General features: G+C 40.5%; 1 protein-coding gene across 1 annotated transcript; it reads right to left on the reverse strand.

Moving 5' to 3' along the window:
* Positions 1 to 776: 776 nt before the first annotated feature.
* ERCC3 (ERCC excision repair 3, TFIIH core complex helicase subunit) lies at positions 777 to 22,504 on the reverse strand. The gene is made up of 15 exons (XM_071562402.1): positions 22,436 to 22,504; positions 22,137 to 22,342; positions 20,831 to 21,067; positions 20,170 to 20,219; positions 18,728 to 18,863; positions 18,354 to 18,518; positions 17,116 to 17,320; positions 15,789 to 16,103; positions 14,536 to 14,720; positions 11,576 to 11,778; positions 8,033 to 8,129; positions 7,752 to 7,869; positions 6,485 to 6,603; positions 2,450 to 2,602; positions 777 to 1,633 (listed from the first exon to the last, which is right to left on the reverse strand). Exons 1-15 carry the CDS (start codon positions 22,452 to 22,454, stop codon positions 1,499 to 1,501), a joined length of 2,343 nt encoding a protein of 780 aa, XP_071418503.1. The 5' UTR covers positions 22,455 to 22,504; the 3' UTR covers positions 777 to 1,498.
* Positions 22,505 to 22,673: the final 169 nt, after the last annotated feature.

Here is a 22,673-nt window from a genome sequence, read left to right on the forward strand (position 1 = left end):
ACTAAATTATCCTTTTGCTACTAACAGTTGACACCAGATCTGATCCAAACTACTATCAGAGGTAAATAATGCTTTAAACTGGGGAGACGAAACCAGCACCAGAATACTGCACATTCATCTCTTTCATATAAGCTACTCAAGCACTGTCTGGTTCGAGTTTGTGAGACAGAAGACACAGCACACAAGAAAGAATCACTTGTTACAGGGTACGGCTCTAAGCCTAAACAAAGTTTAAAGTGAAGCAAATCAGTTCCCTTTTCAAAATCACCTGATTCTGATACCGAGACTGAAAACAAATACTAACTGTTCTGAATTCTGCTTACAATATTTCTACACACTTAATCTGTGAATTCATGCTAATAAGAAACAAAATCAGTATTTTTCTGAAGCATATTTGTCATATAATCAGGATAGCTGTACCATACATGCTCCTTCCAGTATGGTAAAGATTTATACTAACCTCTTTTGAACCAATGCATCAAGATCAATGTTCTTTCATATGTTGATCATAAAGCTCTACGAACTATCAGAAAAAACCCCTCCCACCTCATAATAAAACACCAAGTAGTGTAACTTACAGTATTAGGTAGATGTTATTTAAAAAGCATTTTTCTGCTGCAAACTACCACCATTTCTCCTCTAATAAGACTATTTCAGTCTTCATTAAAAAAACCTCCAAACTCAAGAATCTTTCCTTCACACATTCTTCCAACTCACCTTGTTAGAAGTCAGAATATTTTTGATTCAGTAATAACTTCTGTGGAGACACTGCACTCTTTAGCAGTTACAATGGTTTTATTGCATGGCTAATAAATAGAATACAAATGACAAGGTAAACAGCTTTTATTTTAACAACTTCTCAACAGTAACAAGAAAAATGACATAAACAGAGCACTGATTGTATTTACTAATATTTTCCTTGAGTTTACTTGGGAGACAGAGTCTCTTTCTTGTGTTCAAACTTTAAAATATTTCTGACCAATTTGTTAGAATTTTAAGATAGGTTAAGTTGTAAGTATAAATTAGCTCCCAGTTTAAAAACATCATGTAAAGTGCTCCTTCCAGGATTTTTTAAGCTCAGTGAATGATTTTTATCTAAGCATCTGAAAAACCAGTATTTTGTTGAGCAAACACAATAATCAGATAAATAATATTTCAAACATCAGTACAAACTTCATTTACAAAACCTTTTCAGAATTCTTCTGAAAAGGGTCTTCAGCTGATAAAAATAAAATCTATTAATTACCCTGAAACCCAGACAGGTATAACCGGGATCCAGTCACTGGACAGTATAATTCCTGTGGTAAGGTTTAGTTCCTTCTTTCCTTTCACATTCATCCATGAGAGCACATACACTGCTAAGTAAATACCTGGCTATACAGATGCATATAAAAAAAAGTCTTTTAGAGGACCTGTCAGAAATTTCAACTCCGTCTTTTCACTTATGGCAATAGGTACATGGATCCACAGTTCTAAGAAAACGCACACGGGAAGGGTATCACTTGCGGAAGCGTTTGAACAGCGGGTGGATGTGTTTATTGGAAGATGCCTTACTCCTTGAGGAGTGGTATTCCATGTAAACAGTGTCATCTGCTCCAGACATCGAGCTCATTGTGCCTGTTCGACGGGACACCTGCAGGAACAAGGAGAGTAAGCACGTGCTTAAGTGTGTGATCACAGACCAACTCTGACCTGCTGGTGCCCACTGGCTCCTGGGCAGCTCTGTCCACTGAAGTGACCCCCATGCCAAAAAGCCTTCAAAGCTCTTTATCTTATGAAGATTTTCTACAAAGCAAGTCACAGCCTGCCACTCTCCCTACATATACAAACATATGTAAGGTTTCCTATGGAAAGATACCTTAGAGTGAGAATTCCTAATGCATTTCAGTGCAATGCCATTTAGCTAAAAATTAACCACCACACTCTAGCCTGATTTTAACGAGTCAATACATGTTTCAGGCTATTTATTTTTCTGATATTTGTTGCTGAAAATGTCAAAGGATTATCTACAATAGTAAGTACTTCTCTTGAACAAAGTGGCCCTTACACTTCTGCCCTCTGGGCATAAGGAAATGAGGGCATAATTCAAGGAGCACAGTGACACACAAAAAAAGTATGTGCTGTGACAAATTTGTATCTCAAAGTTTTTAAAAATATTTTCATTACATGTGACTTAGGAGATAGACTTCACGATCTGTAACAATAGATCTGTCATCTTCTGCAAATATGATGGAGAAGGGCATGAATTCCATGTCTAATTTCTTCCTAGTGCCCAACAAGTGAATTATTCTGACAGCTAAATGCTAATGCAGTTTACAAAAATAAATTATTTTCAGATGTTTCACAAAGGTATGAGGTCATCAATGACATCACACATAGAATGTATGGAAATGAAATGGTCCAGTTCTGTCCCATGGGTGGACATCCTTTTCAGAGAATTCTTCATTACCTGAGCTGATTTGGAACCATATTCTCCAGCAACTACTTCCTCCTCAGCATCCAGGTCAGATGCTTGCAGGACCTTCTGGAGAAGCTGCTGCTGTTCTTCTTTGGTTGAAAATGAAAGTTCTTCTTCCTCCATGCCTGCCAGTTTTGTTATCACCTAAGAAACAGAGCACAGTACAAGGTGACGGCTTGTACTCCTCACTGTTAGCTATTCAAAACCAAACCAAGGATTTCTGATTTCATATCCTATTGGAATTGCCTTCAACTTTTATTAATGGTCTGAACAGTTTAACACTACAGATTGCACAGACATATATAAAATCTTGCTAAGTGGTGTGTGTGTGTGTATATATATATATATATACACACACACACATATAGCTGGAAATGAAAAATATAAACTTTTGGGGGAAGAAAAAAGAAAAGAAAAAAGTAAAAAGGAAGGAAAAAAGGAAAGAATTAAGAGGAGAAGCAAGAGGAGAAGCAAGAAGAAAAGCAAGAAGAGAAGCAAGAAGAGAAGCAAGAAGAGAAGCAAGAAGAGAAGCTCTGGGCAAAGGATGTCAGCTATACACTATTCAGACTAGCTTGTCCAAGAACCTGAACAAAGCACACGTATTTCAGATGCACATTTAACTTACTGTAAGGTCAGCATCACGTTGTGGGCTCTAGATTTGGCTGGTTTAAGAACCAGTACTTTTTATTTAACATAAATGATCCACTAGCTTTGCAGAAACTGAGAATTTTAGCAATAACATTCAGCAATATGGTGAAAAACCCTGAGACGTACAATCATTTGTTGAGAGACAGTGCAGTAACCTTCAATAGAGCATGAGCAGCAGAGCAAAATGACTACTCCAGCCTTTGTGTACCCAGACACCAGGTAGCTTTATGTTTGTTTTGTTCTCCTTGAAATTCCTAGTAACTTATCTGGTAATGGTGGGTGCAGGACACGTGCCATCTACTGGCACTGCAGTGCCATGGACTCCATTAGCTGACAAACCTTTTCTCAAGACTGAAAAGCTCTCAAGCTTGTTATAAAGCTTTACATTAGACAGCTTGCTTCCTTAACTGGAAGCATTTTGAAAATTTTACAAGAATTCTTCCTGTAGTTAAATGCATTCTGTAAACATGTTTATATATAACAACAGGTTTTCCTACTGTTTCCAACATGACAAGGTTTTGAACAAGGCATTCTAATTCAGCCATTGACAGTGTTTCCCCTCCTCATCTTTTGTGCTTACCTCTTGAGTCAATACAATTAGAAACTAATTAGCCCAGCAGTCTGGGCTGGATCTGATCACAAAGTCTCATTAAAAAATACACATACAGTTTAAGGTAAAACAAATCCATATTAGCTGCAAAGTACTGTTTTTAAAAGATGGGAGAAGGGAAGCACTAGAACAAATAATCAGTGCCTTGAGCTGTTGTTAATAGCAAGCTCTGATTTGATGTCTTCCTGAGAAATGTCCAAGCTTTGAGAATCCATTCATGGAAGCAATCTGTGCTACCACATGGCAAGAGGAACACCATGGCCCTCCTTCTGTTTATTTAGAAGGATATGCACTATGATCATCTCAAAAATAAACAAGAAGGGGTCATAAAAATCAATTTAATTGCATTATTTACAGTTCTAGTTGCAAAACAGTGCTAACATGGAAAGAATTCCCACTGCATCATTTTTTTAAGCTGTCCAACAGATGCCATTTTAAAATTATCCTCAATTCCTTGATACACAGTTCTTTTGCTTTTACTTTAAAATTTAGTATGTCCTACATTCAGCCTCTAAATAAAAACACAATACAGTGACTAATGAAACTGTTTAGCTAACAAAAAGCCCTTCTAGCTATAAACTCCAAGCAGCAAATTGTAATGATAATGCTGACATTTAAGAAGCAAAGACAAAATATGTGATTTAGCAAAAAAATATTATTCCAGTGCTGGTTTTGATGAAAGGCAGAGAATGGAGCTATTGAGACATGGCAAGAAGTAAGTCAGTTCTGAAAAAAAAGTAAAAACTGTTACCCTTTTAAAAGAGTAATGAATTTTTAGTAATTCAGGAGAATTCTGAAGAAGACATCAGCACTGCAATAATTACCTAAAGAAGAATATGAAGGCAGACATCTGCTGGGAATGACATATGTATAGTTCATCCTTGCTCGGAATGAAGAAGTTTCTTCCTCCCTACTATTCTTTGATGCCAGCTATGACTACGTTTGGCAAACAAAATATATACTCTAATATTTTCTTCCTAAACTGCAAATAAGGAACATTCTAGTACCGGTCAGCTAAAATGTTGCTCCAGATACTCACCTGGCCACTTGCACTGCTTTTTCTCCCACATTACACCAAAACCCCTAGGACTAAGTCTTCCTTACAAAATGAAATCCCTCTATTTTAACCTTTTTCTTAGTTCTAGAATCCAAGGCATTCAAGTATAAGGGATTGCTCTAATCTACTTGGCTAAAGCCATATAGATGCATTTGCTGTAATTAACTGCAGGTTGGTACTGATCTACAACTTTGGCAAAGTACATTAACTACAAGACAAAACAAGGTTTTTCACCTATAAAGACTGTGACAAGTCTGTTTTGGTGTAAGCTCTTTAATGGGCTGCTCATTACAGCAGCTGCAGCTGAGGGGGATCTTGCACAGTCCCTCACGCAGACGGCCAGATACGGGAGTCGTATTTTTTATTCTTTTCCTCAGCAATATTTCTCCTTGAGAAGGTTTCTAATCAGAGCAATAAGCTCCAGTTTTGTAAAGGGATAATGTACCTAAACCCAAGAGTTATCATGATACTCCTCTGCCTTTAACAGCCTAGTAGATGAATACATGGGACAACCCATGCATTAGAAGAAAAATAAATGAGATACACCATGAAATCTGTAAAATAGAGGAGCTTTGTGAAGTGAGATTTTATTTTTGGAAGATAACATAGAGAGAGATATGTAATAAACTGAAGTAGAGGGGGTGATCAATCAAGTTTTTCTGGAGAAATGAGACAGCACTCAGTCCTTCACAAAAGAGACTTCAGGGGAAACTTCTAGCTTTCAAGGCATGGCTCTGTTACACTGTCAACACTGAAAATGTTCTCTATTTGGAGAAGTATGTTTGAATTGTAGGTAGGAAGATTTCTACTCTGCAGAAAGTCTTTGTTTGCAGTAAATCCAGTCATTTTTAAAATCAATAAACATTTAACCCAGTGATTTTGGTCCTTCATTCCATGCAGAGAAAATTAAAAGAGGAAGGCCAAACTGCTGGTGGAGGCTAAATAATCATAGAGCACAGACCTCCATTAGTTAAAATGTTACTGTGAACACAGAGCCACTGTATCACTGACTGGTCTTCTGTACTACTGCGGCCTCTGGAGCACTGTGGAAACGGTGCACAGGATTGGCACGTGGAGAAAGATCCCTGGAAGGTATTTGCTTTACGAATGGGTTGATAGACACTTCAGACACATAACTCAGAATTCCCAGAGTCAGAAGTGTGAATGTAGGATATGAATCCTGCCTGTCATGATCTCTTTATCCACTAGGAAAAAAGATTTTCTCCCCATAGTGAAATACTGGTCTGAGACTGGGGCTCTGTGGAAACTGTTTGTGACTTTTGAAGTTTCGGAAGTTGTACCAATTGCTGTTGGGCCACTATGACATGAACACCCAACAACAAGGCTTTATGCATAGCCAGTATGATAATGTGTAAGGGGAGACCTGCACAGATGGTCAAAGGAACAGCAAAAATGTAAAACAATCATGCAAGGAACATGCACTGCACTCCAGTGGGTGCCTGGTTTGACATGAGGACACTTCCCTTTCTAGAGGCTGTACTGAGCTTCCTGTATCTGCCCTCACAATAAGACAGATGATCAAACAATACTGGCACAATTCTTGCTTGTGAGAAAAACCTTCATTAATGCATTCCACAACTGGAATTCTCAAATATTTGACCAAATAACTAAAAGGAATGAATATGAAAATTAAATTTTTAGGGCCTGAGCCTAATAATGCTCATAATAATAAATGGAAGGGACAAGTTACCTTGAAGCTATAACCTTGATCCACAAGGAACCGTTGCCGTTTTGTTGAGTATGCCATTTCCTGAGTGTCTTGGGATACAAGAGAATAAAAAAAGGCATTGTATTCCTCTGCAACCATGCCTAGGGAGACAAAATCAGTCAGGCATTAGTTCCATTTGGAACACTGCAACAAAGAAGAAAAAAAGGAGTAAATACTGAAAACAGGTGTTTCAGCAAGTTGTTGACACAAAAACTATTTGCAAAGTTTAGTTGCACCAGACCTTGCGTAGACTGACAGTGCATAGGAACTCCTACTCTTGTTCTTAAAATTGAGAATAGGCAAAAAGTAAAAAAACGAAAAGGAAATGTAGACTAACACACTGAGTAGAACCTGCTTCTTTATTCTGCTAGGCAAGGTGAAAGATGGAATTATTTTAAGTCTATTATGTAAGAAGTCAAAAGCAATATATGTCAAAAAAGTTTACTAGAAAAAGACAAAGGGAAATTTTTATCTATGAAAACCAGACTTTGCAGTATTTTTGTATTACAAAGAGAAAGACAAAGATACTCAGCTAAGAATTCACAGGGCTGTATGAAGTCCAGGATATACCAGGCTGCTGATAATTTTTTTTTTAACTTAACAGTTTTTTTGAACTTACAAACTAATAGGATAACTGGTCTCTGGTCAATGGGGTAATTGGACACAGGTTCTCTCTTAGAACCCAGGGTTTCATTAAACCTTTGTTAATTCACTAACATGAGTTTTTTACACTTTTTCAAACAAAGCGTCACTTGTACCAAGCACAGAATGGGTGTGTGCAGAGCTTTACAGTGAGTAGAAAGTGGTTTAAGAATCATTTTTCTAAACAAAAAACTCCTTGGCCACATTTTGCAAAAATATGCTAATCGAAAAGCAAATGCAATTTTTAAAAGCAAGTAATCTGCCTTATCAAAAATGTGCTTTCTATAGGCTTGCTTTTCAAAGTAATACTATGATTCTTTAATATTTCACATCAAGGAAATTATCAAGGAAAGAAAAAGTGAAAAAACTGCCAAAGAACAAAACGTTCATTTTCTTTCAATTTTTTTGTCCTTTGGAAATTTCCCCATCATTAAGCTTCGCTGATCCACAAGATGCTTCATTTTCTTTTCCAGGTATATAGGCATATTCTCTTTTGACTAAAACATAATCCAAGGGCAACATAAAGAAACATCCTGGACATCCAGTGTCTCTGCTGCTCTAGGATACTGTGATCCAAGGCCAAGAGCCCAACCACCATCTCCTTTACCTTTCTTAGCTCTCAGCACTCGTCCCAGTCTTTGAGCCTCCTGCCTTCGTGACCCACCATGGGATGAAATCTGGATGAGAACATTGGCTTCCGGCAGATCAAAGGATGTGTCACCCACCTATAAAAGAACAACAGCCTCTGAGCAGGATCTTATTTCCACATATCACCAAAGCACACCCTTCCTTGTGAGCTATGAAGATGTCAAATGCACACCATGCACATGTAACTTAAAGTTGACTCTGAAAACAGGTATGAGGACACAGCGAAATGTCCTCACTTACCTTGGAAATGAAAATAGTGTTGATTTTTGGATTGTGCTTGAAGTTTTGTAAAATTTGCATTCTTTCCCCTTGAGCTGTAGGACCATATATATAGGGTCTGAAAAGAACAAAGCATATGCAAATTATATAAATTTCTCACTCTCTTTTTATGAGGTACCATAAAAGGGAGCACACTTAAATGAATGGATAAACAAAATAGATTTTGATACAGCTTTCAATTTACTTTTAACTTGTTTGGCTCTTCATGGCAGCTGTCAAGTGGTTTGTGGAATCCTCTGCAGCAACCCAGCTGGCCAGAAAGAAATTCTGACCATCACGAATATTTTGCAATTACATGCACCAATGAAGCTGTACATCAACAGACTGAACACATTTGCTAAGCCTACATGAGAGATTGAAGGCAGCTGTTAAAATAAAGAGGGTTTTTTTCCTCAAATGTACTGAGTTAGCACATTGAGATCTGCAACCTTTGCTTCCTATTTAAACACTTGAAAATCCAGGCTTCTCCATCAAGGACACACTGAGTGTCACAAACTGGCTGCTGGATGTTGTTCTGGGAAAATTATTGTTGCTTTTAAAGCTAACCTCTTGCCCCTTCTAATACCTTCTGGGCCTACTGAAATGAAAACAAGGTCCCAGACATTCCCTGAGCAGCTCACAGTGGCATTTCACCTCATGTTTCTAACGTTTGGCAATGAATCACATGGAATATTTAGTATCTTGGTCCAGAAGGCTCACACACACTCTCAGTCACACTCAGACTTCATGAGGAACTTGGACTATTATGAATTTTCAGAGTCTGGCTGTTTTCAGAGCAGAGTTGAAAAAATCAAAAAGCTTGAAACAGCAAAACCCAGACAAAAAAAAAATCAGGCCTGCAGGATACCACAGCTACTGCTTTGTCATCTGTTGCATTACTTTTCCAAATGTTGGTTAATAAGCATCTTCAAACAACAGGGATCAAGTTCTACTTTCTATTTTGTTCATATTTCCATATATTATTTTTAACACAAAGAACCAAGTTCAAATTTTTCATTTCACATTTAATATTGCACATACATGAATGGCAGCAGAATGTAAACATGCAGTGCATAGTACTACGGTTTTCTATTCTTATCAACTAATTCCTGTGCATTGGCTCCTCTTACTTTGCTACAAACTTTATTCTAGTTTGGGTTTTGTAGCAAAAAACCCTAGTCACCTCTAATCTAATTCTTCTATTTAGTGTATTCAACCAGATTTTTAGAAAAATACAGCTAAAAATTGAAAATGGCAAATGAGTCAGTTCTGAAAAAATATCATTATTATTCAATTAGTAACATTCAGTAGTATTTTAAGTCTCCTTTGAAATTTAATTTAGTATTTAAATTGCGATGGTTTTAATCCCCAAAACTTAAATGGTAGATTTAAACTGAAACTAAAGCATTTGTGAGCCTTTCTTTTCTTAAGGCCACCACAAAGGGATTTAAATATTTTACACTAAGAACAGAAAACCCCAAAACTCCTGGCTTTCAATCCTCCATTTTAACCCACCCAGATCCCATGTGACAGTGATTTGCTGACACAGAACTGAGTACTTTCCTGAAACTGGAACATCCAATGCTAGATGGATTTTTTAAACGACTTGTTTTCCTCACAGCAAAAAGACATTTGAGGGATTTGCAAACACAGATCCCTCTCCCATTAACTGAGAAAACCACAGAGGCACAGTCCTTCAAAACAGTGATTTAAACATATTCCTAACACCAGTAAAACCAGTCAGCACATGAGCTATTCTATACTGGATGACAGATTCATGACAGAGGAAAAGCTGGCCAAGTAAATTTGAATTCTACCACCCCAAAAATTACAGTCAAAATAATTCCTGTCATGTTCATGGTTTTTCCCTGATGGTCCCCCAGTACCAACAGAAAGGGGGTTAAGGGAGGAGACAGCAGGGACAGTCAGACCCTGGCCACCTCTCCCTTCCTCCAGAGCCCACTCACCCTGCATGATACCATGAGAAGTGCAGTGAGTGGAAGTTGTGCTCCCTCCAGGCAGGCAGCCTCGGCACCACCCCCCACCCACCTGCTGCTCTCTTCTCTGCACACATGTAGTTCCTGCCCTGCCCAAGCCAGCAGTTCCCTTTGTTTTAGCGTCCTCATAGCAAAGTGTGATACAAAATTCTCTGGTTAAAACAAAGACTCCCTCACTTTCATCCAGCACCACAAATCTCCTTTTTTTCTAACACTGACAGACAACCTAGAGCTTCATAAATGATGAGAGAAACAGAGAATTCACTCAGGAACACAAAGAGGGAGCACCTACGCTTCATTCAACTGGTTTTCCTGCCACACTTCTACCCCACTTACGACTGCTCTGCTACGTAGCATCACCCCCTCCCAGCATGGCCTTTGCTAAAGGCTTTGTCTGTGGTGCACTGAACACTGCTAGGGACATTCCAGAGGCATCATTACAGCTAATCTCTGTCCAGACAGATTAAAAAAATGATGAAAGAGACCACGGGTGTTGGAATTCATCCAGCACCATTAGCTTGGCATGCTATTTGATGTCACAGCACGCCAGCACAACACAGCTCTTAAACTACACTCAGAACTGATCATGCATTTTGGAAGTTGGAAAACGGAATTTGCAAACTGCAAGGCTTGCTTGTGTTTTGCTAAGGAGTACTGCTGAAATGCCTAGACATGAAATCACAAACCACCAAAACGCCCCACAGCTTCCAGCAAGCAAGGCATTATTTGGACTTGTCAAAGAAAAGATAAGTCCAACTTCTATGCTTATGTTCCCCAATAATTGCTGTGCATGATCCTGGAAAACTTTCCCTGATCATCCCTACCCAAACCCTACAAACATGCTGACGCTGACTGACCTCTTAGACCTCTTATTAAACTCTATTTGTACAACCTTCCATAACTGCACTTAGAGTCATTTAAGGTAACTGAGGAACTCTCAGGAGAAATATCCTTTAGTTTATTGAACAATTACAGCAGTTCTAGGTAGTGTCCTGGAACAGCAAATATCCCCAAAAAGTCTGTCGTAGATTTTTTAAACAGGGTTGAGACATTTTGAGAACCGAAAAAGGAAGGGCCTGGGTCCCAAAAGATCTTCAAAGATCCAGAGTGTGTGTATTTGGAAACCTGTGTCTCAGAGACAGGGTAAGCTACCATCTATTACAGGAAACAGTTCTAGTGATATTTTTAGGACCTCTCCCTTTTTCCCCTGATGATGATGATGACAGTAACAACAACAACAATAATAACAGATGGAGAAATACTGTTTTTCACAGAAATCCTGGATCTGAACTCCTTTGAAACAAGTGCTAAACAGAGATTCTTTTCAAACAGTTCTACACCAAAATAATGTTTCAGTGCCAGTAATGTCCATCCAAAAATACCCTCCTGAGCTTTTTTTGATACAGGAGGACTGGAGTTTTAAATCAAAGCATTACAAGAAATATCAAAGATTACTGAAAGCTGTGAGATTGAAAGGAAATTTCCATGGAAGAAGGAAAACAGCAGTGCCATCATTGTGAACACTTACTTCCCAAGTCTGACAGCATATTCCTTCAGTGCAAACACATTGTCAGCAAATACGATGATTTTATCATTCCGGCGCTCATGAAACTTAATCAGGAACTGACAGGCTCTGAATTTATTTGGGTTCATGGTGTACAGCAGTATCCTCTTCTTTGTTTTGATAGCTACATATTCTCTGTAAAATTCAGGTGACATTGGGCACCAGACCTAGAATTACAGAACATACACACATAAAGTAACCCTCCGTTATTTACTGATTTCATTCCAGTGGGAATAGAAAAGCCATTGGGATGATAATGCATTGGGACCTTCTGTATAGAGCAGGCCACAGATTTTAACACAGTAATTTCTGTAACAAAATGAAAGGTACCAGTCAGTGTAGTCTCCAGCACTGCTAAAATCTCTTTAACCTCATTCATGTTTCAGCCTTCCAGAATGTTCTGGCAATGAAATCCATGACAGAAACAGGCAGTGGGACTGGAACAAGACTGAAAGGTGATAGTTCCTTTATGTTTCATACTTGAATGGTTTAATGAGCACACTGCTTTTTAGAGAGCAATTAAAGGAATGAATTGTCTGTGTAATCTCCCTGTCACAGCAGTCAAAACTTTTTCCATAAAGATTTTCACCCATATTCTGAAAGCTGAGACCCATTTAGTCTTCATTACAAAACAAATTTACCAATCTCTTCTCATATACCCAAAGGAGTGACCTTTATTTTAACTGCTATTGAGCCTAGAACTTCCAAAAAACTAGGATTGATTAGAAGTTTTCAATAGACTTCCTTAAGCAGTTATTTTATTATGTAAATAACTATCATAGTATTTCACAAGTCTAGGCTTATTTTTTTCTACTGTAGCATCAAAATAGAAGAATGAAATTTACAAGTTCATGCCAAGGAAAAGACATTATCGAGCATAAAATGACACTATCCATAAGGCATGTAATTTAGAAAACATTCACTCTGCTGTACATGGGTTATTCCACCATATCAACTGCACAACATAAACTAACAAAATACTGCAGAGAAAAGCCTCTTTAATAATCAGCATTCAGCTGAGGAAGTTAAGTGATAATTTACAGGAATTTATTTCAACAACAAGAATTTTTCTGTACTATTAAGAATTAATTTTCTGTTTAAAACATTTTTTCAGTGAGTTAAATGCTAGACGATTCTTGTTTCATTCCTTAACTTACGCACTGAATAAACTCTGTTGTTATTGCATGCTGTCTATATGAAAGCCTTAAAATTCTTGAATCAGAAGAGAATTATATCAAAGTGACAATGAAATATGAATACTATTTGACTACAGTAAAAAATGCCATCTATTGCCCAATGCCTCTGACTACATGGCCAACCCAATATACTTTGTATTTGCACCCTTTCCTGGATTTGAATATGGTAAGACCTACTTCTCACCCCAATGATATTTTAATATTTGCATTTTGCAAGACACACACTCCAAGCTAAAAAAACTCTGAAAATACAGGTAAAGAACAGGTTTGTTGTCTTTAGTTTCTAAACTTCATGTAACTTTTTCAACTGTACTGCTCATTCTTTTTGAGAGCAGTGAAAGAGCAGCACCCACAATGACCATTACCTGCCCCATCACACAGCAGCTCTGCCCTCTCTGGACAGGGCTCTGTTCTCTCTGCAAAGTGCTCTTTTCTCTCTGGAAGGACCACGCTCAAACTGTGAACCAGACACCTTTGCTGGCTGTGGACAACAAGCCAAGTCGACTAAAGATGCTACTTCTCAACAACACATCAAGAAAACATGAACAAATACACAGTGCAGTTGTGCATGTATTGGACTTGTTTATCAGCCATCAATATTGGTGTTGTTTTATTGTCTGCTTTTGGTAGTGCCATTCAATTTTAGTTGAATATAGTGGCCTAAAGGACATAAAGTTGCAGAATTTTCCCATCATTCACAGTAAAATGAAAGTCATGTTTCACTTTTGAAGGGGGCAGTTCAGCAACTGAGAAGAATTGCAAGGCAGAACTAACCAAAGTGCCTTAATGGGATAATTTGAATCTGAGGTCAGGTTACTCTCCCTTCAACCTGGTTATTTTCTAGGTGCCCTACACTTGCATTCTGAGTTCAGAGTAGTGGCGTTTTTTTCCTTCTACAACCAGTCTGCAGTGTTCAAAAAGGATGACAGCTGACCTGCATCTGAATCTTTTATTCTGGTACCAGAGCTGGGAAGAATTGCATGAAATTTGCAAGACTGGCTTTAAATAAACTACAACAATAGTAACACTAAGAACAAAAAGACAAAAAACCCAAACCAACAAACAAAAAAAACAACACAGAAAATCCCCACAAACAACGGGGAAAAAAACACAAAACCCAGAGAGACAGGAAACAGTTATGAAACTACCATAGTGCATTGCAGCTGTGAAAACTTTCATTCAGTGGGAGCCTGGACAAGTTGAAGAAAAAGCAATCCACAGATACTTACACAGGAACCAGGTACAGCTCATAAATAATGGAGAGCTTGGAGAAGTAACAGGAAAAGTAACAGATATGTTTGCCCTGCTTTTATACTCTTCCCTAAGTACCTTGTCAATTCTCAGAGATGACAGATACATTAAATTAGATCTTCAGTCTGACTCACAAAGATTACTTCAACATTCTAATGTGCCTGTGTGATAGAGTTCCCCTTCTCTGATATCAGATCTTCCTCTTGTGCATATGCTGGAAGGAACAGACGTCACACCATTATATTGGAAAGAAATGGTGAGAACCAGTTGTGTTTTCAAGTTTCACTCTCATACATTCAGGCTTGAAATAATTAGGTGTCTTCTTATGTTTTTTTAAAATTTCTACTATCCTTCTTTGTTTTAAGAGGAACAAGACCAGTTCAACACTTATAATTTCATATATATTGCTTAAAAAAATAACAAAAACTTATAAGCATACTAAACAAACACTAGAAGTACCAAAAAGCAGACCATCACCTCAGCACACTGGACTTTAGCAATGTAGCCACTGTTCTGCAGTTCCATCCAGTTGGCTTCATAGAGCTTTGGTCCAATCAGGAAGTTGAGGTCAACAATTTTATCATCTTCTCTGACCAGGGTAGCAGTCAGCCCCAGTTTACAGTGAGCTTGTACAATAGTGAGCACACGTCTGAACATTTTAGCTAAGAAATGCAAGACAAATTTTTTGTTTACTTTCCTGAATGGTTTTAGAAGACAAATACTGCAACTTAAAACACCACTTTCATCAACTCCTGAACACAGAGCAAGCATAGCATTGTACCCCATTTCACATACACACTTAACAAATCTGTGTTACAGCTAAACCTCACACTGATAGCACCTTTAGTTTGCATTGTCAGTGTACTCTGAAAATCCCTGTAAACCTGACATCTTCATTATTTCACATTCTCCAGGAGAAAATTAGTATATTCAGAAGTTGCATGGCTTTAGGTCTGTATCATTTTCTAGAAAGAACTATAACACAAGGACTCTTGGCTGACTGCCACGTTCTGGACTTGTAGGATATGGCAGAATTGCTCATCTTTAGTACCACTAGAAATCACAGAGGAGATGCTGTATCTTGACTTTTATGAAAGCAAGAACAAAAGTGACAGAACAGCAGCAGCACTGTGCTACTTCAATAAAATGGCAGTTAATCATCAAGGTCTACTTCTGAAATCTACTAACTACATTACTGCTTTCCAGGTGTATAGATCTCAATTATGTAGTAATTTCAAAGACAACAGCTATTTCTGGATGGTAATCACTATAGTTACTCATATTATATAGAGATGAAATAGGTATTAAAAGCTACCCTGCAGTGCCACTGCATCTCAGAAGAAAAGAAGGCACATTAATTCCTCTCCTGTTCAAATGCATCTACAGGATTTTATAGAGCAAAATTATACAAATGTAATTCAGGTATTTTAAGAGCACTTCATCAACCTACAGAGAAGAACTTGTACTTTACACTGCCATTACAGAATCCACAGTGTCCAATTGGAAGGATTTCAGAAAACTAATGGTAATCTAAACTGCATAGTAGCAGGGGGGAAAAAATGGGAAAAAAAAGTAGAACAAGGCAGTTTACTTGTCTCAAAACCCTAAGCCATGGTTTTATTCACTACATGAATCATGGAGAAAACCAGCAAAAAAACACCACTTCTAGAAGAGCAGAGTTGACATTAACATCATATGTAACACAAAAGGTTTGCAGGTCCTTTCCTTACCTGGGATAGTGTGTACTTCATCAAGTATCATAAGGCCCCACTCTTGACTTTTAAGCCACTCCATTACTCTTTCAGCTTCCCAGGACCTTTTTGTTGTGTGCCCCAACATGGAATATGTGCTGATAGCAACAGAACAGCCAATGGGCTTGTCTTTGGCATCAGAGGTGAACCGACATATCTGACTGTCATCGATGGTGGACCACATCTTGAACTGGGCTTTCCACTGCTCTACAGACACCGCAGAATTCCCAAGCACCAGGCACCGCTTGCGGACAGTACATGCAGCTGTCACTCCAACGAGAGACTTGCCAGCACCTGCAGGGCAAGAGGAATGACATTCTTTGTCATCTCTCAGGTACCACTGGAGTAGGATGGAAACAAAACAAAGGAGCAAAGGAAAACTGAGGGGACATGAAACTATGCAAGGGCAAGTTCATTGCTGTTTCTTTGCTACAGCAGTCTTAAAAAAATGCAGTATTTGCATCTGAAAAAGTAAGTGGATTGTCTACTGGACACACAATTGGGTTTTCTCAAGAAAATAATTGTAAAAAATAGCTTTGATTATTAGAATCAATCTTTTTAATGCTTTTTAATTTCAAAAGCATATTAAATTAGAGATGGCTACAAGAAAGCTACTCCACGGGTGATCTATTTCTCCAACCCTGCCAGTTATGTGCACTTCCCCTCAAAGCAAGTCCTTCGATCTTCCCATTCCTCCTTCACACTTCTTCCAGCACCCCTTGCACACTCCCTCAAGCACTCACCGTATCTCCACTGTGTCTCCTCCACCCTCAACATCAAGGGCACTTGCACAGTCTCCTGTTCTCTCCTTTTCCATTGCTTCCCATAGGTTGTCCCAGTCTGCACAGTCGTAATTTCTTCCTCAATCTCACCAGCCCAGAACTTGTGCACACAAGCTTTTTTCTGCCTTAGAATCCCAACTGCCTTATGCTACATTTGTATTTCCAAGTCCACCCAGTCTCCCTGTTCCAACCAAGGAACAAATGATCCCAATGATGACAGCTTTACATTTCACTGGCAGATGAGCAGAGCTGACAGAGGGCACAGTGAAAGCCTGAACGGTAACTTGCAGGTCCCATGGCCACCAATCAGCTCTGAAGTCCCTGCAGAGACACCAACTCAGCTCTCACCGGCTCTCCCTCAGCACAGCTTTGCCACCTGCTCCTAAAATCCAACAGGACTCTGCACACTGGTTCCAGAACAGTCCCTGCTGCTGCATGAAATCCAAGCAGCTGTCATATTTGGAATTCCCTTTACCAAACGCAAATAAAAACCAAAACTTTTAAGTACCTACACAGAAACTTACCACATGGCAAGACAATAACACCAGACCTGGCTCGCCCATTTCCAAACATCTTCCTGAGGCTTTTCTCCTGATAGGGCCTGAGGACAGCAGTAGGTTTCAGATCTATATTAATATCAGGATTCACAGAATCATTTCTGAAATCATATTCTGCCAGTAAGGGGTACTCCAAATGGATACAACGCTTCTGAAGTTCTTCAATCATCTCCTGAAGAGGAAACAAAGCTTCAGATGGTAAATTTGCCACATATGAATTACTTCTTTATTTTTTCCCTAAAAACTAGACTATACAGTACCAAGTGAAGTTACATCTATTTTTTACACTTATAGAGTCTGAAAGAGTTAAGGTTTATTCCAGGAACTTCATCTGTGATTAGCCCTGCCCCCTCAAACATTTTAAATAAGTCATTATTAGAGAGGGCTTTTTAGGCGGATGGAAGAGCATAATACATTCATCTCATATGTGTTGCTTATCTGGCAATGACTGAACTACACCCTGAAGTGCTACAAAAATGAGCTCAGTAACAGACACAAAGGGTTCTGTGTGTTACACAGAGGGATCTACTAAAGCTGCCTGTCTTCCTGAAAACCTCCATACTCCGGTATAGAATATGGTGTGGAAGTTATTCCACCACAATGACAGGCTGAGTCAGTCACTAAGAGGTTGTCGGTTTGGTTTGAGTGTTTTAAAATAAACAAAACAGCTACTAAGTTATCCTTTTATAAAAAATTCTTTTTCTCCCAGCAAAACACCATTAGAATCACCAAATCCAAAAACAAGCTGAGAAATTCTACAAAAGCCCTCTGAAGGTCAAGGAAGGACTCCAACCGCCAGGTCCCCTTCCTTAGTGATCAAGTCGGAACCACCAAGAGTTCCTTCTGCAAACATGAATCACAAAACAAATGCACGAGGGAAAAAAAGTAAAAAAAAGCTCTGACAGCAGCCCTCCACTGAATTCTAGCTTGTCTTGCACAAAGCAACACTCAGCCACATGTGACAGGAACTTCGCTCAGCCCCTGAGCCTGTGAGCACTGTGCTCTGCATGCAGTAAAGGAACAACACCCAGCCTGCCACCCCTGCAGGAAGATTTTAAGATTTTGGAAGGCAAAAGGAAAGAAATGTTAATGTCCCCCACTGTTCTCCCCTACCAAAAAGTACTTCCCATTATGTTCTCTTCCTGATGTGCAAGTCCCAGGCACATTTCCCAAAGCTACAAATGCAGAGACTAAAATAGTCATACCTGCTTGACTTCAAAAGACACTGTCTGTGTTTCCTCCTCCTCCTCCTCATCTTTGTCCATCTGTTCATAAAACTCAAATAAGTCAGCTGGGACATCTGGCTTATTCTGAGTATCTGTTCCCTGTGATGTTGATGGACCAAGGCCACCTTCACTGGATTTGGAAATCTGAAATAGATGGACATGAATTTTCACCAAGGGTTTCATTAGAGACTTACTCTGGCCTCCCCTCCTACCCAGATTTGTGCTCATTAAAGAGGCAGAGATTGTTGCTGGTAGAACCAAGCTGACAGAACAAACAATAACCACTCCAATCTAATAATGAGTTTATGGTCCTTGATCTTACTGCAGTAGTTCTAAAACATGCCCAAACATACCGCTGATTTACTCGTGAATGTCTCTGTAATGAGCTCTGTTTCTTCACCCTCAGCATTTCTCAGACGACATTCTTTAATTACATGGTCTTGCAGAAGCTGCTGAATGACATCAGGGTGGGTACTTTCCACAAAATATCTAAAAGAACAAAGAAAAACGTTTTTATTAACTAATCAACTGAATAACACACAAGAAGAGTGGCAAAAATGCTTAAATACAGAGTTGTCCCAGATGCACTCTCAAGCATCCAATCCTGGGGGGCTAATTTAAAAATAGAGACATTATGGCAACCAAAATTTTTAAAAGATGCCTCATACCAAAAGCATTTTGTACTTTGCAGTTATCCATCTTGCTCAAATGTTCTCTAACATAAGTGGGAAAACTCCAGCAGAATTGCCAGCTCTCACATACATGTCTTATTTGTGATATGCGACAGAAGTCAGGATTTTTGAGATTGAAGTGAGTTTGTGAAAAAAAACCACTGGATGTGGTGTTTTAAAGTCCTGCCCACAGCACCAAAAAAAGCCCAAAAGACAAAAATTCAAAACTTCCAAAACATAAACCACCTAAAAATGTAAAATGAGGGCATCCTGGAGATTCATCAACAATGACTGATTTGAGATTACAGTTAAAGTATGAGCCAAGAGAGACTTAAGTAGTGGCATGAGAGAAATCTTTTTCTCAGAAACAAAAGAGCCTGCCAGTAATACCAGTGCTAGTTCTACCCAAAGCAGCATGTTCAAAAAAGCAACAGCACAAATACAGCATTATAGTCCCAGAGCTTACCTATGGCTGTCAGACAACAGAGAATTTAGGAAAAGAAATAAATGGAGAAAAAGAGAAAACACAGGCAAGGTACAGACATGGGCTTCAGGTTCCTACTGTCTCCTTCCTTTTCCTCTCCCTACTGCAGAATCACAGGTTTAGGCATACAAGCTGATCTCTTGAGGTCCCTTCCAGCATTATCCTCTAGGCTTAAAACAAGTCAAATTCAACCCAGCCACAAGCATCCATCTCTTGCCAGTGAATCTGCTTATCTTTCCTAAGTAATGGACTACAAGTCAGAATATACGAGACTGCAGAACAGCTGTGAAAAACTTGCCTAACCAGGCTCATGTAAATTAGGAAGGAAGGAATGAAATAGTGATCTGAAAACCTCAAACATATATTGCAAGTCCAAGCAATACAAAAAGAGCTAGGACATCAAATTTACAACCTACTTTAAAAAATGTAGCGATAACAAGCACTAGCCCAGGACATCCTCACTGAATTCACTGGCTAATGTACTAAATACTTCTAACAACTGTAAAAGTGGGCCTGTACTGAGAGCTGCTACACTCAGCTGGGAGATGGGAGACTCAAGAGCTACCGAGAGCCCTCACTCATGCACAGGTCCGCATTTGAGGTGCTTCCCCTGACACGAGTTCAGGAAGAAACCACTTACCTGTTATGTTTCAGCACCAGCTTCACCTTCCCGTAGCTGACAGTACACAGCTACAAACAAACACAGCAGTCATTAGGAACAGGCAAAAGAGTGACTCCACATTTGGAACCAAGTGCTGCAATGGGTTTAAGGGCTTTGTGGGGAAGAACATTATCACAAAACATTTACTTGCCATGCTGTTCTCCTCGTGGAATAAACCTAAAAAGATATTTTCAGAAGATGCTCGCATCATCTCATGCAGATCAGTCACAGATACTCAGGTTTTAGACCTAATTCCAATCTACTTCCAAGACTGTGAGAACTTACTTGGAAGATAAGGCAGGCTATGTCTTAGAGTGCCTGGCTATTCCAGACTGCTTCCCACATTCACAATCTTTCTCCAGGACAAATCTGAGGAAATTTTCCCCACACACAATTTCCTAGTGGCTGAAAGTATCTACACAGACACTTTTTTTAAAAAAGGTATAACCCCCCCACGGGATATGAAAATAGTGTCTGTGCAGCAATACGCTGTTGAAAGAGGCAAAAGACAATGTTCTCTTGAAACAGTGACAGAATAAGACAGTTACTAAAACCGAGTAACTCCATTAGGCAGGGGCAGCAGGAAAGGATTTCATTAGTAGCAACAGATATATTTCCAATGTCAATAAAATAGCCTTACCTTGATAAACTGAATTATTCCCTCTGGAACACCAGTCTTGCTCAATTTTTGCAAATACTCAGTGATATCACTGGTCTGTAAGCCAACACTGACCGCAGCATACAGGGAGTAAGCAGTCAGCTTGTACTCGTGAATGTGGGTCGGTCTGCACACAGGCTCGGCAATGGCAACCAAAAAGTCCTGTGCATATTTGTAAACAGGAGAAAAGGCTTCCAGAAAAATATGGCCATCAGGAGCCTACAGAAATAAAAAGAAATACTGAGGGCCCAACAGTACTTCTTGAATGAATCAGTGATTTCCTATAAGGCAGCCATTATGGCGTAGTGACAATCTGCTACTTAGGTAGTAAAGCATCACTAGGTTTCAAAAAAAAGGTTTGCCCTAACAAAGTTACAAGAAAATGAAGACAGGAGACACAGAAACATGTAGTTTTTGTCTTCTGAAAGGGTCCAGACATTGTCTTGCCCATGTCACTTCATAGCATTAAGAATAAACCATGTTCAGACTGATAAAGTTTTTCCAGATATGTTGGGGTATTTGTCCTTTTTTAATGCTAAACAAATGGCTTGAGCATATGCGAGCTTCCAGCACCATTCCCCTGAAACTACAAAACCCCTCGCTCATTTTACACAGAATGAATGAATGGGTGAGGAAAGGAGGCACTTGGTGTCACAGCACTCAGTGACAGGCACCCTGGAGACGCTGGCAGGGCGACCACCTCTTCTCTAGATGCTGCACCACTGGCCAGACCTTGGGCTGGTTTATTGAGGTCCGTTTCAGGGCAGAGAAAACAAACGGCACCAGTCACGGAAGATGAGACTATCCCGTCTTGAACCTGTTTCACTGCAATGTACAAACCCTGCTGCTGCAACACCACCACAACGAATTCCACTCGTGTCCGTCAGTCAACGCGCTTCTACGGGCTGTTCTACAGTCCTGCCTGACACGCCTGGCTTTGGGTGCTCCACGGCACCACGGAAACGGGGACCCGGCAGTCCGACGGTGCTGGGGTGGGAGCAGATCCCTCGGCACTCCCAGGGTCTCCCGTCCCGCGTGTCCTCCCCAGGGGCTGCAGGGGCCACCCGAGCCGCCCAAACTCCGTTCCGAGCGCTCCAAGGCCACGGCGGGGCTCTCCCCCCGCACATTCCGGCCTGGCCCGCAGCGGTCCCGGCTCCTACAGGTGGAATCCTCCCGGCCCTGCCCGTGTCCCTGACCATGTCCCGGCTCATGCAGGGGAATCCGCCCGGCCCTGCCCGTGTCCACGCTGCCCCCGGCCCGGCCCGGCCCGGCTCCCCCGCACACGCACCACCCAGAGCGGCCGCGAGTGGTGATCGGCCTTTAGGGGCATCTGCAGCCGGTAGTCCTTGGCCCCGTACTCGTCCACCTTGGTGCCGCTCTCCTCCACCTGCTTCCCCGCCGCCGAAGGCACCGCCTCCTGCGGCTCCTTCCCGGCAGCTTCATCCTCATCGTCTTCGTCGTCGTCGTAATGGCGCTTCTTGGACTTCTTCTTATCTGAGGGCAGAGCCGGCGCTGTGACGGGCCCCGCTCAGGCCCCCTCGCCCCCGTCCCGCCCGCTCCGCTCCGCTCCCCCCCGGCCGCGCTCACCGCGCTCCTTCCTGCCCATGGCCGTCTCCGCCGCCGCGCTGCGCCCGCCCTCGCGTCACTTCCGCGAGGCCGGGGCGGGGTGGGGCGGGAGGAGGCGCTTTCGATTTTCTGTTCCCGGGGCCGCCCCCGCAGCGGAGGGACGCGCGGGCGGGCAGGGAGCGGGGCCGCGGGTAGTGGGGGAAGGCTCGTACAGGGAAAACAAGAAAAATATTTTAAAATTAATAAATTAAAGACTTCC

The sequence above is a fragment of the Pithys albifrons genome, chromosome 8, assembly GCF_047495875.1.
Source record: "Pithys albifrons albifrons isolate INPA30051 chromosome 8, PitAlb_v1, whole genome shotgun sequence".
Classification (NCBI taxonomy): Eukaryota; Metazoa; Chordata; class Aves; order Passeriformes; family Thamnophilidae; genus Pithys; species Pithys albifrons.

Excerpts from the sequence above, each read along its gene's own strand:
- ERCC3 (XM_071562402.1), bottom strand. Across the intron at positions 21,068-22,136 it reads ACTCGCGGCCGCTCTGGGTG|GCTCCTGATGGCCATATTTT; the intron begins GTGCGTGTGCGG and ends TTATTTCTGTAG. Across the intron at positions 7,870-8,032 it reads ACACTATTTTCATTTCCAAG|GTGGGTGACACATCCTTTGA; the intron begins GTAAGTGAGGAC and ends GTTCTTTTATAG.